Source organism: Lathyrus oleraceus, chromosome 5 (assembly GCF_024323335.1).
Source record: "Lathyrus oleraceus cultivar Zhongwan6 chromosome 5, CAAS_Psat_ZW6_1.0, whole genome shotgun sequence".
Taxonomy (NCBI): Eukaryota; Viridiplantae; Streptophyta; class Magnoliopsida; order Fabales; family Fabaceae; genus Lathyrus; species Lathyrus oleraceus.
In genome coordinates, this window is record NC_066583.1 from 567,810,323 (window position 1) to 567,824,700 (window position 14,378).

At 32.6% G+C, this 14,378-nt stretch overlaps 1 protein-coding gene across 1 annotated transcript; it reads left to right on the forward strand.

Moving 5' to 3' along the window:
• Positions 1–7,271: 7,271 nt before the first annotated feature.
• LOC127086510 (protein translation factor SUI1 homolog) lies at positions 7,272–10,496 on the forward strand. The gene is made up of 5 exons (XM_051027284.1): positions 7,272–7,439; positions 8,490–8,576; positions 9,156–9,364; positions 9,443–9,496; positions 10,274–10,496. The coding sequence occupies exons 2-5, from the start codon at positions 8,540–8,542 to the stop codon at positions 10,316–10,318; spliced, it is 345 nt and encodes a 114-aa protein (XP_050883241.1). The 5' UTR covers positions 7,272–7,439; positions 8,490–8,539; the 3' UTR covers positions 10,319–10,496.
• Positions 10,497–14,378: the final 3,882 nt, after the last annotated feature.

The following is a 14,378-nucleotide window of genomic DNA, read 5'->3' on the forward strand; positions in this document are numbered from 1 at the left end:
CACTATTGAAATGTAATTTTGCTTCATTTATAATGAAATCCTGCTTTAGTTCTCATGTAATTTTGGGTTCATTATTGAATGTTATTGGATATGTTGAATGTTGAATTTTCCCTTCATACGGTTCATTTCCTTTTTGTTATATAATGCTTGATACCCTCTAATAAGGTGATAATAGGCTTGTCTTTATGCTCCAATATTGCCCAATTAAATGCTTCACATATGTTGTTGACTAGTAAATCACACTTTGTATATGTCTTGAAATGAGATTTGCTCCATAGTTGTCCAAGGGTTTCTGATATGTCCTTCCATGCATTTTCATTTAAAGTTTTCATTCTCTGCATTGCCCTATCACATGTTGACATTGTCGTTACCCTAGATGCCAACACATGACTTCCTTTAATTCTAAGCCAGGGTACTTTTTCTTCCAATTACCATAAAGATGCTTGACACACAGTCTTTATTATATATGAGTGCTAATACCTTGAACTGCAGGGACCAATCCTTATCACATATAAAGGTGGAACCATATAATAAGATGTAAGTAATTCATATAAGGCATATATAAAAGCATATGCTATTTGATATAAATACATATAATACCTTTTGTTGGTCGAATATAAATGCACATGCTCTTTGAATGACTTGATTTAAATATTCAAGTAGAAGGTGTAATAAACATTCCCATGAGTCCTTGGTCTCAACTTCAACAACAACATATGCAATAGTAAATATTTGATTGTTACCATCCCTACCTACTGCTGCCATTAATTGACCACCATAGTAACATTTTAAAAAGCAAGCATCCAATCCTACGAGTGACCTACATGTCTTTGCAAATCATGCCTTGTAGATTTCTAGACACACATAGATCCTTTCAAAAACATGAGAGTCGTTGCTTTCACCATATTGTATAACCACGATGCTATTAGTATTTGATTTCAACAACTATTCACCATAGGTTCTCAAATGGTTGAACTGCTCAATCTGGACACCTTGAATCAACTCCATTACCTTCCTTTTTGTCATATAAGCCTGATCAGATGATAATTTAACTCCCACCTCTCAATGGACTCAACTATGACTTCTATTGGTTTAACATTAAGGGTTATGTCTAAGGATATTAACAATTTTCTTTGCAATCCAGTTAGTATTTGCATTCCTGCTATGTGCAGTCTCGTGGCATGTATGATCATCAACGAAGTTGAGTACTTGGTAATACTGCTCCCTATTCCTTTTGCTAAACCTCGCATAGAAGTTACAACCAGCCATGCATTTAATCACCATCCTTTTGGAATCATTCTTCTTTATGAACATGTTCTTTTGATTTTCCATTCCATAGTCCTTAATTGCCTCTCTTATCATCTCCTTGTTGGTGAACATCATCCCTAAATGAAACTTCACTCATACACCACTCTTATAAGTTGGATACTTAACTACCTCTTCATCATCATCAGTCTCAAGAGGTGTGTATAAATCATCAGAATCTTCTGATTCTTCATGTCACTCATTAACATGTTCCTTGTTGCCACTATAACATTCACATAAGTTAGAGGATAAAACCTTGGTCCAATCAAAGTCCTCTTCAGATTCTCCACTAAATGTAAAATCATTATCCTCATCACTAGCTCACTTGCAACATAATCCTCATCAACACTCGTTTCACCACTATCTTTAACATTAACATCACCAACCACATTATCTTCAACATTATCATCATCAACTACATTATCTTCAACATTATCAACACCAACCACATTACCATTATCTTCAACATTATCAGGACCAACCACACTACCATTGTCTTCAACATCATCAACACCAACCACATTACCGATATCTTTAACATCTTGACCATCAACTTCAATAGGATCATCATCATTCATTTCTTCAGCAACATTCTTAAAACCAATACCTTGCACCTCATAATCATCAATGGTAGTACCTAACTCACTATCATCTATAATCTCAAGAATTTATACATTGTGCTCCACATAAACACCTACTACCTCATATCTTATGACATCTTTGTCAAAATATCAACACATCATTATCATTATTCAAGGGTCTAAGACCACGAGAAAAATTGAACATGGGATTCATTACCACATACACCTTATGTCTTTATAACCCTCATTTTTAATCAGCCTCTCCAAATTCATGTATGCCATGAAATCCACATCCCACTACACATCCATCAATATACCACTTCACATGTTCAAGAACTAGTCGATCCTTATGGTGTATTCTTAACCTAACCTTATGACTGTAAGAAGGCATGCAAATTAACCCAAAAAAATGGAATAAATTAACATGCAATGTAGGTATAAGAAGTAACATTAAATACAAATGGTGGACCATTTTCTCGACAAATACAAACATACGAGACCACATGTTTAACTAAAAATGGTGGGCCACTGCATAACAACGAAAATGATGCTGACAAGAAAAGATACCTTAAACAAAACTTTACTTCATCGCTCCTTTTGAAGTTTTCTTTGCTCATCTTCGCATGCCTCACATGCTTTTTGTCATACCCTAATTTTCAACCCTAAGATTCCACCATCATTTGTATTATTTGCATGACATCTAGCATCTTTGCATTACTAACCTATTGAAAATACAAAATGATTTTCTACTTTGTTTGTCTTAAGCTAGGGTTTTTCACCAAGAGCTTTCAAAGATTGTTCAATCAAGACTTGACATGAGTTTCAAAATTTCAAACTCCTCATCCTTCCCAAGTGATCAAGTGACTTCCATCAACAAGAATCAATTTCAAGATCATTAAATCTCAAATTCATCAAGGCCAGAGTCTATTTGATACCCTCAACTAGGGTTTTGACCCAAAGTCAAATGTTTGACTTTTTAGACAAGGCATGATCTCAAAGCTTGAAGTATGGTTCAAATACTTCAAATACATCATAAGTTATCCATTCACATCATCCAGTGTGCCAAAGATATCACATTCATTAAAGATTGCAAGAATTTGATTCATTTGATACAAAGTCAACTAAGGCAAAGTCAAAGTTTGACTTTTGACATTTTTGGTCAACCATGGACTTCTCAACTCAAGGATCATGAAAATATGGTTGATGTATGCATTTTATCAAGAAAAAACAAGAAATTGGAGGTTACTTGCAAAAAGGGTGAGATTTGGTTTTGTAAATTTTTCTGTTATGAAAAAAATACATGTTCAAGTACACATCTTTCCAAGGTCATAACTTGTGATCCAGACCACCATTTTCTTTTCTCCAATGATCAGATTAAAGGTCTTACTTCATACTTCAACTTTGTCCTTATGATTGATTCTAAAAAAATGCAAGGATTTCAAGTTATGAAGCCATGAAGTTGGTAGCATAAAATTGAAACACTTAGAAAAAATTTCAACCAAATCTGCCTTCAAAAAGTGGCTTACTTGATCATCACGTTTCACTATGATCTACATTGATTCAAGGAAAACTACCAATATGAAAGTTGTAATGGATTGTCTTAGATTTCCCAAAAGTCCAAGAGCATGAAATTATCATATTTGAGCTAGGAGTTTCAAAAAGATGAAGTTGGCTCTCCAAATCTGAATTTTGGGTCATTTTCATGACAAGTTCATCATGCAACCTTGAGCTAAAGCTACATGATCTTACTTTGCATGCTATCTTGCTTCTAAATCTCACCTTAATTAGAATATTACACAAACCCTTGGTGAATTACACAAGGGATTGAGCCATCGACCAAATTTTGATGCGATATTTGGAAGGTTTTGTAAAAAGCTTCATATCTATTTTGATAAAGGTCAACTTTTCCAACCACTCTTATATTGAGCTTTCAACTTGTTTCTTCTGATCGCACTTAACCTCTAAACTATAAGCAACATCCTAAACCTCAAGAAAAATACCTATAAACTCCTCCGTTCAGTACACCTTTTCATCATGATCCATTCTGAATTTTTATGCAAAATGAAACCAAGTCACCAAACTAGCATTCCAATTGAACCAAGATTGATTTCTGCAAGTTACATGAACCATATGAAGCCTCTATAAATAGAGAGACAAGCCTCATAAATCAATACACCAGAATTGGCACAAAAACTCCATTGTAGCAAATTCTCCAAACCTCAAACTTCTAAATTCCATTGTGTTTGTATTTTCTCCAAACCAACACTTCAAACAACTTCTAAACATCCATTAGAAGTTGTCCAAACACTTGAACAACTTCTGTAACATCCCTACCATCATCTTCCAAATTACATTTTCATAGCTTGCAACTTGATTTGGAAAGGAAGAATCAAGCACTCTCAGCTCAAGCCTGACATTCAAACACCTTTCTTGAGGTGTAACGAAGCTGTTCAGATCATAAAATCACATCTAGAACACCCCTATTTCAAAACACTATTTTTCATTTTTGAGGTATGTATTCATTTATGCAATTTATTATTTAAGGCACAATTTTGCATCATTCTTGTTACCATTTCACTTGCCAAGATGTGAGGAACAAAACCCTTATGATCATTGGTCTTAATCGGTGATGTTTGGAATTTAATTTTAATTTCAATTTTTAGGGTTCACATTTTGTTTGATTTCTGGATATTTATGAAAAATAAATGAAATTAGTGAGTACCATTAGATTCCTTACAAAATTCTAAGCAATTTTGGTCTTTACAACTTTTGATTTCGTTAAGAATTGAGAGAGTTAGAGTTTTGACATTAAGTGAAAATGGTGGAAATGATGGACTATGAGATGAATGAGGAAGATGAAGTTTGAAGCTATTTTTAAATTTTAAAAGTGACTTTAATATATATTTTAATTGATATAACTTAATACATGAATTGGAATTGTGCCTCAGTGGTAAAACATTGATTTGTTAAGTCTTTAGGCATGGGTTCAAACTTGGATAGTGTAATGTTTATTTTTCTTCATAACTTCATGATCCCTTAACATTTTGACCCATTATTTTTGCCATGTGTTAATGAGAATGTCTATTTTATGATGACACCAAAAAAATCTCAAAAATATTATTTATTTCACCACTTTTGATTGGATGGAAAATATGTGCATTTAAGTGTTTTTTAAGGCTCCTAATTGATTATTTTGGCTTATATCTTGTTTGTTCTTGATGTTGAAAGTTTGTATGATTAAATCACACTCTTTTAAATGTTGATTGATATCCTTAACATGTTTGAACTTGGTTATCTTCATACAATGTATCAATTGATTCACCTTGAAAACATGTTTGAATGAATGATTAGAAGGTGATTAGGTTTCCACTTAAGTTTGGTCTTATCATGAACTTTGATTCAAGTTTAATGTTTATTTTATGAAGACTTATAATGTGATGCATGTCTTACCTAAATTGATTCATGTTGTGTTTACCATGTACCAGTGAATGCTTTTACCATGTCAAATATGATTTTGTCTTCACCATCAATATGTTGTGTCTTGTGATGTTATGTGAAACTTCGTCATGTCTTGTTTATGTTTATCTCAATGCCTAAAAAACCATGATTAATATTGTCATCCATACCTCACTCACCTTGTGATTGCCATTGTATTTAGCCATATTTTATGCCTTAATGTTAATGCATGTTCAACCTTGTTATTGTTTATATCCAAGGGAAATGAATCATGACATTATTGTCATTTTGCATGTGTGTGCTCATCTGCATTCTATACAACTTTGCTTCCCCTTAATCCAAAAACTTCTAGATATAATCTTAGGTTTTCTCAATGTAAATCTTAGGATTTTATCTCTCTCTCTCTCTCTCATTCTCATAACCACTTTCATAATAAACTTTGACTTAGGTCATTGTTTTCTCTTTTATTTCTTAATCAAATGCTTCAAAACACTTAAGCATATTCAAAGATCTTTTCATAAGACAAAAAAAAAACACAAACTTAATTCAACCCCTTTTGCCACTTTGGCTTTTCCATGTTTAAAACATTTTCATAAAAGAATTAGACATGAGTCATCTCTAGTTGAGATTTAAATCTCATACCCCATAACATTGTTGAGATTGATATTGATTCTTTTTCATTTGAAAGAGGTATGTGGCATACTTGTTGATTATATATCCAAGTGAGAGCCCTTCTTTCAATTTGATGCAAAGATCTATCTTCCACGTGTTTGTGGTGGTTTAAAAGTGAGTTTTCTCCTTAAGATGACAATTTGTCTCTTTCTCATAAAATCAACCCCAACAAATCCCTTCTTACTTTTGAACCTGAACTACGAGGTTTTGATCTTTCACGGGTACGTAGGCATAAGACTCAATGTCTTTCCAAATCATCAAATAGTAAAAATATGTTTTTTTTCTCATCTCCCCAATCAAATAGCAAACAATTTTAAACCAAACACATATATTTAAAAGGTTCATGTAGAGTACTACAAATGATTAGGGTGTCAATACCTTCATTTTTCATAACACACTCTCGTACCTTAAAATCTCTCCCCTTTTTCTTAGTTTAAGTTTAATCTTCTAGCTTTGCATATACATATTGAGTTATTTTTGAATATTTTCCCCTCCCTTCGATAAATTAAAGTTCGGTGGTGATATTTTGATTCATGCATCAAGTCTAATCAATAATTTGGTCTCCGATTCTTCACCGTGACACTTTTTCATAAATGGTCTAGGATTCAAATTTTGGTTCTTCGTGTGCTTCACATCAATGTTGAATATCAATGTTGAATGAGGGTAGAAATTATTTGAAATTTGGGATTAAGGTTCTTCACGTGATTTCCAAAATTTTGATTTGGGATTTGAGATTTAATTTCTTCCCCATCATTTTCAAATATTAATACAAAACTACATTTTAATTAAATAGTATGAAAAACTTTTACGTGACGGCCGTGCCTTGCCCCATCATTAATGAGAATGTTAGCAATGATAAAATGAAGAGGAATCATGTAAATCCAAAATGATGAAAAATTTCAGAAATAAAAAAACGAGATATTAAAATGGAAGACTGAAAGTAACTTTTACAGTAATACGAGAATCAAATATGCATTTAAAAGTAAAATATTAGAAATAGTATGGACTATTTTAAATTTAGCAAACAAGTCCAAGCGTTGTTTTCAAGCTTCTCTAGTCTACGTTGCTTACTTTATATTGTATTGACAGTTCTATCCTTGTAGAAATACGTCATTCCCACTCTCGTAACCAAACAACTAAACTCCACTCGCGAAAATTTATCAAAACTATCATGGGCCCCACGTACAAAACGTAGCGCGTGAAAATCCATACCATTTTTCGCGAGTTGAAACAAATCTCACCCAATTTGCCCCTCACATTTTTCTCTATATTTTCTTCTGTCAAGGATTCTCCTTTCACTACTTTCTCTCTTCCCAAACAAAGCAAATCTCAGCGAGAGAAGGTCCTTCCTTATCCAATTTTAGGGTTTCTATTCTTCGCTAATCGCCCAGATCATTACGCATCGAAACCCTAAACTAGGATCAGGTAAAATTAGATTATTGTTCCTTTTGTGTTATCCCTTTTTAAGATCTATTTTTTTTTCTTTTTTTAATTTTAGGGTTTGGTTAAGGTTTCGCCGCGATAAAAATAGTTTAAATTTGATTTCAATTTGTCTAATTTTTAGGGGGTTTTATTTATTTTCGATCAGATCTTGTCGATTGAAATTGTGTCGCTTGTTGGTAGTTAGGGATTTGTTAATTTGTTAAGTCTCGAAGTTTTGTCTCTATTTTTTTTTTTGACAAGTAAGTGTTGTGGTTCAGATCTAGTCGGTTACATGATAAATTTTTTCCGATAAAGATATTATCTTTCAAACATGATTTTTCTAGTTGTAAAATTTTTTGTGCGTCAATTTTTTGGCATGATGTGTAACATGGTAAATAAATTGTTTAGTACTTGAAAGATATTGTAAATTGTTGATGAACTTTGGGGGTAATTTGTTTTTAAGGAATGTTGAATTTGATTTTGAGTAATTTGATTTCATCCATGTCCAGCCCAGCATAAGGTTCTGTGACCGACCTGAATGCTGATTTGTCCAGTAACTTTTTTCGTTCTGTTTATCAGTATTGATAAATGAGTTGATCACTAATTTGCCGCTTGAAATCGTGTGGGAAAAACCCTGATTTTGATTGCTGTCGGGCAATATGGTCCTGTTGTCCAATTTGGTTCTCCTTATAACTTATAAGGATTGTGTTAACAGTTAGTGATATTATAATTTAAGGACTAATTTGCTTATTTATGATATAATTTAAGGACTAATTTGCTAGTAGGTGATATATCTCAGACTTATCAGATTGGTAATTTGTTACCAGGTAATCAAGTTGATTGACATAATTCGAAATCACGGTCTTTTATGCCAATTTGTAAATTTCATGATTTAACTGCCTAGCCCTTACAATTTTAGGGGGGCAAATAGGCGATGATACATATATGTTTCCATTGGTTTGTGGATTGTTATTGACAATGGTTTTGATGTTTAATTATTGTGGAGCTTGTTGTTATTATTTGATTCAGCTAATGTTTTGGTTCTAAATACAGGTCTGAGCTATCTGGTTGGTGGGGCATTCTGTTTCGGAGAGTTAAGGTTCATGTCTGAATTAGACGCACAAATTCCTACTACCTTTGGTAAGTTGAATTGTAACATTTTGACCTCTTGATCATTGTTTTCTGTTGGATTAATTTTTCTGTTCTTGATGTGTATCCCTTCAGGAAAGGGTAGTCATAAGTTGTCCAATTATGCTGTGTATGGTTGGGTTCCTTGTGAACGCCGTTGCAGATTGCTAACATTAGCATATCTATTGTTTTGAAGTTTTTCCTCAGTTTGATTTTATCTAGGTTTCATTATATATGTCTGACAATTGACTAATAAATGCTGTTTGCTCTTTTATGTTAAAATGTATGCGTTTTGTACATTCAATTTTTTTGTTATAATGTCACCTAACTTTTCTCTGAAATAGTTTTTTTTTGTACCTAAGGTGGTTTAAGTTTGGATCTTATGCATTGATACTTTGGGTTTTTAACCCTTGTCAAGGTTGTGGTCAAAATGTTAAATTTGTAATTACAGCCTCGGACAACATTCATTATGTAAAATGCAAAAGAGAAATAGATAGTTGATGTGGTTATGACAATCGGGTTTAACTATTTATTAGTATGGTTACTAATGATATCTGATTCCTGCGTGGGATCTGTGCCAACAATTTCTAGATCCTTTTGCTGAGGCAAATGCTGAGGACGCCGGTGCTGGCTCATCAAAGGAGTACGTGCATATTCGTATACAGCAGCGAAATGGTAGAAAAAGCTTGACAACTGTCCAGGGATTGAAGAAAGAATTCAGTTACAACAAGATTCTTAAAGACCTTAAGAAGGAGTTTTGCTGTAATGGTACAGTTGTCCAGGACCCAGAGCAAGGACAGGTATGTGTTGACATCCTCTTGTTAGATAATGATCTATCTACACCTTGTTGCTTCCAATAACATTTTTATGCTGTGTAGGTTATTCAACTTCAAGGTGATCAGAGGAAGAATGTTTCTACCTTCCTAGTCCAGGTAACTAATTGCCTCCAATTCTTAGTTTTGTGCAGTATCTTTTAAAATAATTATCTATCCTTTGTTCCACGTGTTCCTCTGGTTAATTGCCCCTCCCTTATGACTGGCTGTTTGTGATTAAGTTTTTTAATTTGGCATAACACTGGTCTTGAGAGTCTGCTTTTTAAAGGTCTGTAAGCTAGGCAATCTAGCATATTGGACTAGCTGATAAACTTGTTGATCATAATAGAGGTGTTTTGAAAATGATTGTCTCACTAAGCTTAATTTGAATAAATCATATGAATATGTCCTTTGACCTCATTTTAAGTTTATCAGTTAATTCAACGACTATTTGTATTGAGTACTTTAAATTCATTGTTAGTTTCTTAGCAATATGAAACATTTTTTAAACTAAATGTGTTTTTAAAAATGCCTAGATAAGTTTGATGCTGAAATTTGTATCTTTGCTGGTCAGTTTCTTAAGAAGCAAGTGGCACTTTTAGAGTGTGCCTTTATTGTGATTTTATTTTTCTAGGCTGGATACGGGAGAGATGTTTTCATATTTAACTTCTTAAATTTGCAATGGATCTATGCTTTTGGTAAAAATTGATTTGGTTAAATTTTGAGTAAATCATTGTTGTGTATGAATCACGACAATCTGTTATATTCTAAGGGAAATGCTAACGAGTGCCCCAGGGGCACTCTTTAAGAAATCTGGATGTATTAGGAACTTTATTTTCTAGATGCTGCCTTTAACATAATTAACTTATTTATTTACTGCCTTTGTGGATTGTACAGGCTGGAATTGTGAAGAAGGAGCATATTAAAATTCATGGTTTCTAAGCTGCTGGAAACTTGAAAGTGTTAAGTTTGTATCTGGCCCACATCGAGCTGGGTATATGTGAGTGATTGTCATATTTCTTATGATCTAGTCTTTTGAACAATTGTTATGTGGTATTATGGAATTTATGACATTATGTGATATTTGCTTTAATAATATGTATCAAAGGAGTTTAATAGAGTTTTATAGACTTCATTTAACATTTCAGATACTTGGATGATATGTGTGTTTTTTATCCCAGCCTCAACACGAGCCATTTGAATGGAATTGATTGTTTAACAACTAAAAATAAGGGATTAAACGATTTCTAGAACAAGTTTTAAAACCATTTTCAATGTGATGAACATACTGTTGGTTCAAGTAGTGATGAAGATGTTTGTTCTTGGTTAAGTTAGATATCAGATTTTAGCTAATAATTGCATAATAATTAAAACTGTTTTGTAGTTTGATGAAAGAAGAATAGTAGTCTCAACAGTTTATTTGGTGGGATACTTCATTTATCCTCGATTACGAATTTGCTATTGATTTGCCGTGTGTTTAGAAGACATATTTAGGTCTCATTCAACAACCCAATGTTTATGAAGAAGTAATGGCAACCCTTGTTCTGTGAATTTGTTTACTACCCACTTGCGCAAAAATGAGATGTTGAGTGAGACCTCTTGAATATGATTCTGGGTTAAGCAAATCCAATATTTTTTAATGCTGATATGGAATTAACCCGTACTTCAACCCAATGTCTAAAAGGTTTGATTTAAACCCTTAGGCTAGCCGGCACAACACAATTACTTTGACTTTAATATCGTATTCTTCTTTTCCTCAAAAATTCTTCTTTCCATGCCCCTTCCATTTTCATCACATTAAATTTGCTCTTTTATATTGTCTAGATGTCTAAAATTTATTTTTCTATCTCCTCCTTAGCAATACAACACCATCTGCCTCTCCATTGTTTTTAAGCAACAGCCAATTGCATACTTCCTCCGTTTGTTTTTCGTTCATATTACCTATGATAATTGAAATGACACTTCCCTCCTATGATAATTGAAATGACTCTTCTCTCCCCTTTGATTTGTGTTGTGGAGGAAAATTTTAGAAAAAAAAGGAACCATATGGTTTTCACAAATCAAGCCTAATTCTGTGGATCTTTATGTTTTTTTGCAATTTTATGACTTCTAATTTTAGAAGGATGCTTGAACCTCAAAACATTGTTTACAGCTTGATATCAAAATTGCTTCATGAGTCCCAAGTTCAAAACATTGTTTACAACTTATCAAAATTGTTTCATGAGTCCTAAGTAGGATTGACGATGACCTGAACTAACCCGAATATAGTTTGAAATTTAATTCAACAATTATATAGTTGAATTTGATCATAAATCAAATGAGTTGAATATGAGAAAAAAAATAAAGTTTGTTGATGGAATGTTAACGAATTGAATTTGATATATATTGTTAACGAATAAAACTTGTTAACCCTTTGTTTTTTTTAATCTTATAATTTTTTTATTTTATTTCAATATTTTTTTTAAAAAATATTAATTTAAAATATCAAATATATAAAAAATTAGATTTTTAAAAAATGTCTCATAATTTGTGAAGCAGGCGAGTTGAACCTAACGAGATGAACCTAATGAGTTGAATTGAGTTACTTGTGAATTTAAACCGAGTTGAGTTTGAGTTTAAAAATAGTTTGTGTCAAACTCAAATTGAGTTTTGAGCTGAATCAATCTTATCGAGTTGAATCAATCTTATCGAGTTGAGCTGAGGCGACTTCGACACGACTCATTTCTAGTCCTAATTCTTAGATCTTTTGAGTATTATGATACACCGTCTTTGGTATTGAATTTCTCCCATTCAATTGAGTTTTGTTTCTACATTGTTACATTGTTGTATCCTTGATAATGTAATTGAGATTGTAGATTTTATTCCCTACATAAAAAAAAGATTTATCTTATAGTGGAAACATGACTTTTAATTAGGGGTGAAGATAAGCCGAATTGAATTAGGATTTACAAGATTCAAGTATGACCTGATCATAAACTTCAAGGTCAAAGTATGATCTACACTTTATTTTAGGTTTAATTTTGACATAATTAGTCATCGAGTCCCTTAATTTAATTTAATATTTTGCTTCAATCTCTTATCTAAAAATATTACACTTTAGTCTCTTAGAAACACTTATGTTAGCCAATTTGGTCATTTCCGTCAAACTTTGTCAAAAATCGTTAAGTTGTGCTGACATGGCTTTACAACAAGGTTCAAGATACAAATCTGACTCAATATTTGTATTATAAAATCGGGTTTTTACTTATGTTGTTTTCAGATTCAGTCGCTCACCTTCATTCTTTGCTTCTTTCTCTAGGGTTTATTCTTCATCTTCTTTAAAATTAATTCTCATTTTTTTTCTGCATCAACTTCATCTTTCTTGTTTTTGTGTTATGTGTTTCGCTCCAATGTCAAGGACTTCAAGTACAATGACAAACAACCAAAGCTTTGGGACATTTGAATATGTGATTCATAGAAACATGAGGAGATAATGCTTTTGTCAAGATGAATGTGTTATTTGTACTATGAGTGATATGAACAGTGTTAACTTTGAGAAAAAGTTCATGATGGGTGTGAATATGAAAGTAGAAAAATGGTCTTGGGTGTGTGTGTGTGTGTGTGGGGGGGGGGGGGGGGGGGGGGGGGGGGGGGGGGGGGGGGGGGGGGGCTAACCAAATTAAAATCCAATCACCGTTTTCCGAAATCATAGTGTTTTAGAAAATGAGTTATGAGCGAAAAGTTTGATGCGAAAATAAAAATTATACATTTTGAATATACACAGACCATTTCACAAATATCAATAATTATAATGATGAAACGCCTGGTATGAATCGATTCAATTTGTGTCATGCACGAAAAATGTATACACAAAGATTCTGTTTATGGAGTTCTAAATTAATATTGTTTCCAGATTATCAGTTAGCAATCTTGCTTAACAAGTTATCCAATTCCAACAAAATAAATCGTTATTAATGAACAAACGATATAATACATTGTAATTTAATAACCTAAGCATGCAATCTCTACGAAATTTAAATGGAATATATATATATATATATATATATATATTATATATATATATATATATATATATATATATATATATATATATATATATATATATATATATATATATATAATATATATATAGAGAGATAGATAGAGCGAGAGAGAGAGAGAGAGAGAGAGAGAGAGAGAGAGAGAGAGAGAGAGAGAGAGAGAGACGAGAGAGAGAGAGAGAGAGAGAGAGAGAGATGAAACCGAGATTTATAGTGCTTTGATGTTCGTCCTCGCTTTGCCTACGCGCACTCTTCAATGGTTTCCCATTGGAACTTGTATAATTCCTTGTTATTCGATAAATATTTCTAAGAGTTCAATACAATCAACAATCCACAATACATTTGAGAAAATAAATCTCCTAATTTGGATTTTGACTTGTATACAACACACTTGTCAAACTCTTGACGTAATCTTAACTCAAATTTGTTTCTTGAATCTTCCAATAACACCAATTCTGCTTCAAGTCTTGTGTGTAACAATCAACCCCTTGATCCTACTGATTCCTTGAGCGGTGAAATTTTTCGAAGATCTGAGAAGAACTCTGCCTTATCTATAACCTTCCACACAATTTCTACTAAGGCAATTATGGAGAGAAGAACCTACTTCTTTTCAATGGAATTTGTCACTGCTATTGGCAATCACCTCAATAGTGCTAACAACCTAAAAAAATCAACAAGATCTCCAAGAATAGTTAGTTTCAAGATCGTGTCTCAAATCAATTACAGAACTCTCTTTATCAAGATCTGAACTCAATTAAAGTTGAAGATGCAAGATGTGTGCTGCAAGACTTTGAACACTCAAAATAGAGGAAATTGATTTTCATAAAAGTCACATTGAAACATATGTTCAGAATGATAGATTATTTTTTAGATATCATGACAAAAAAGTTTTATATGTGCTTGAGATTAAGCACACAAAATATTTTAAAAAGTTAGTTAGATTCGAATCAAGAGCAATCCAT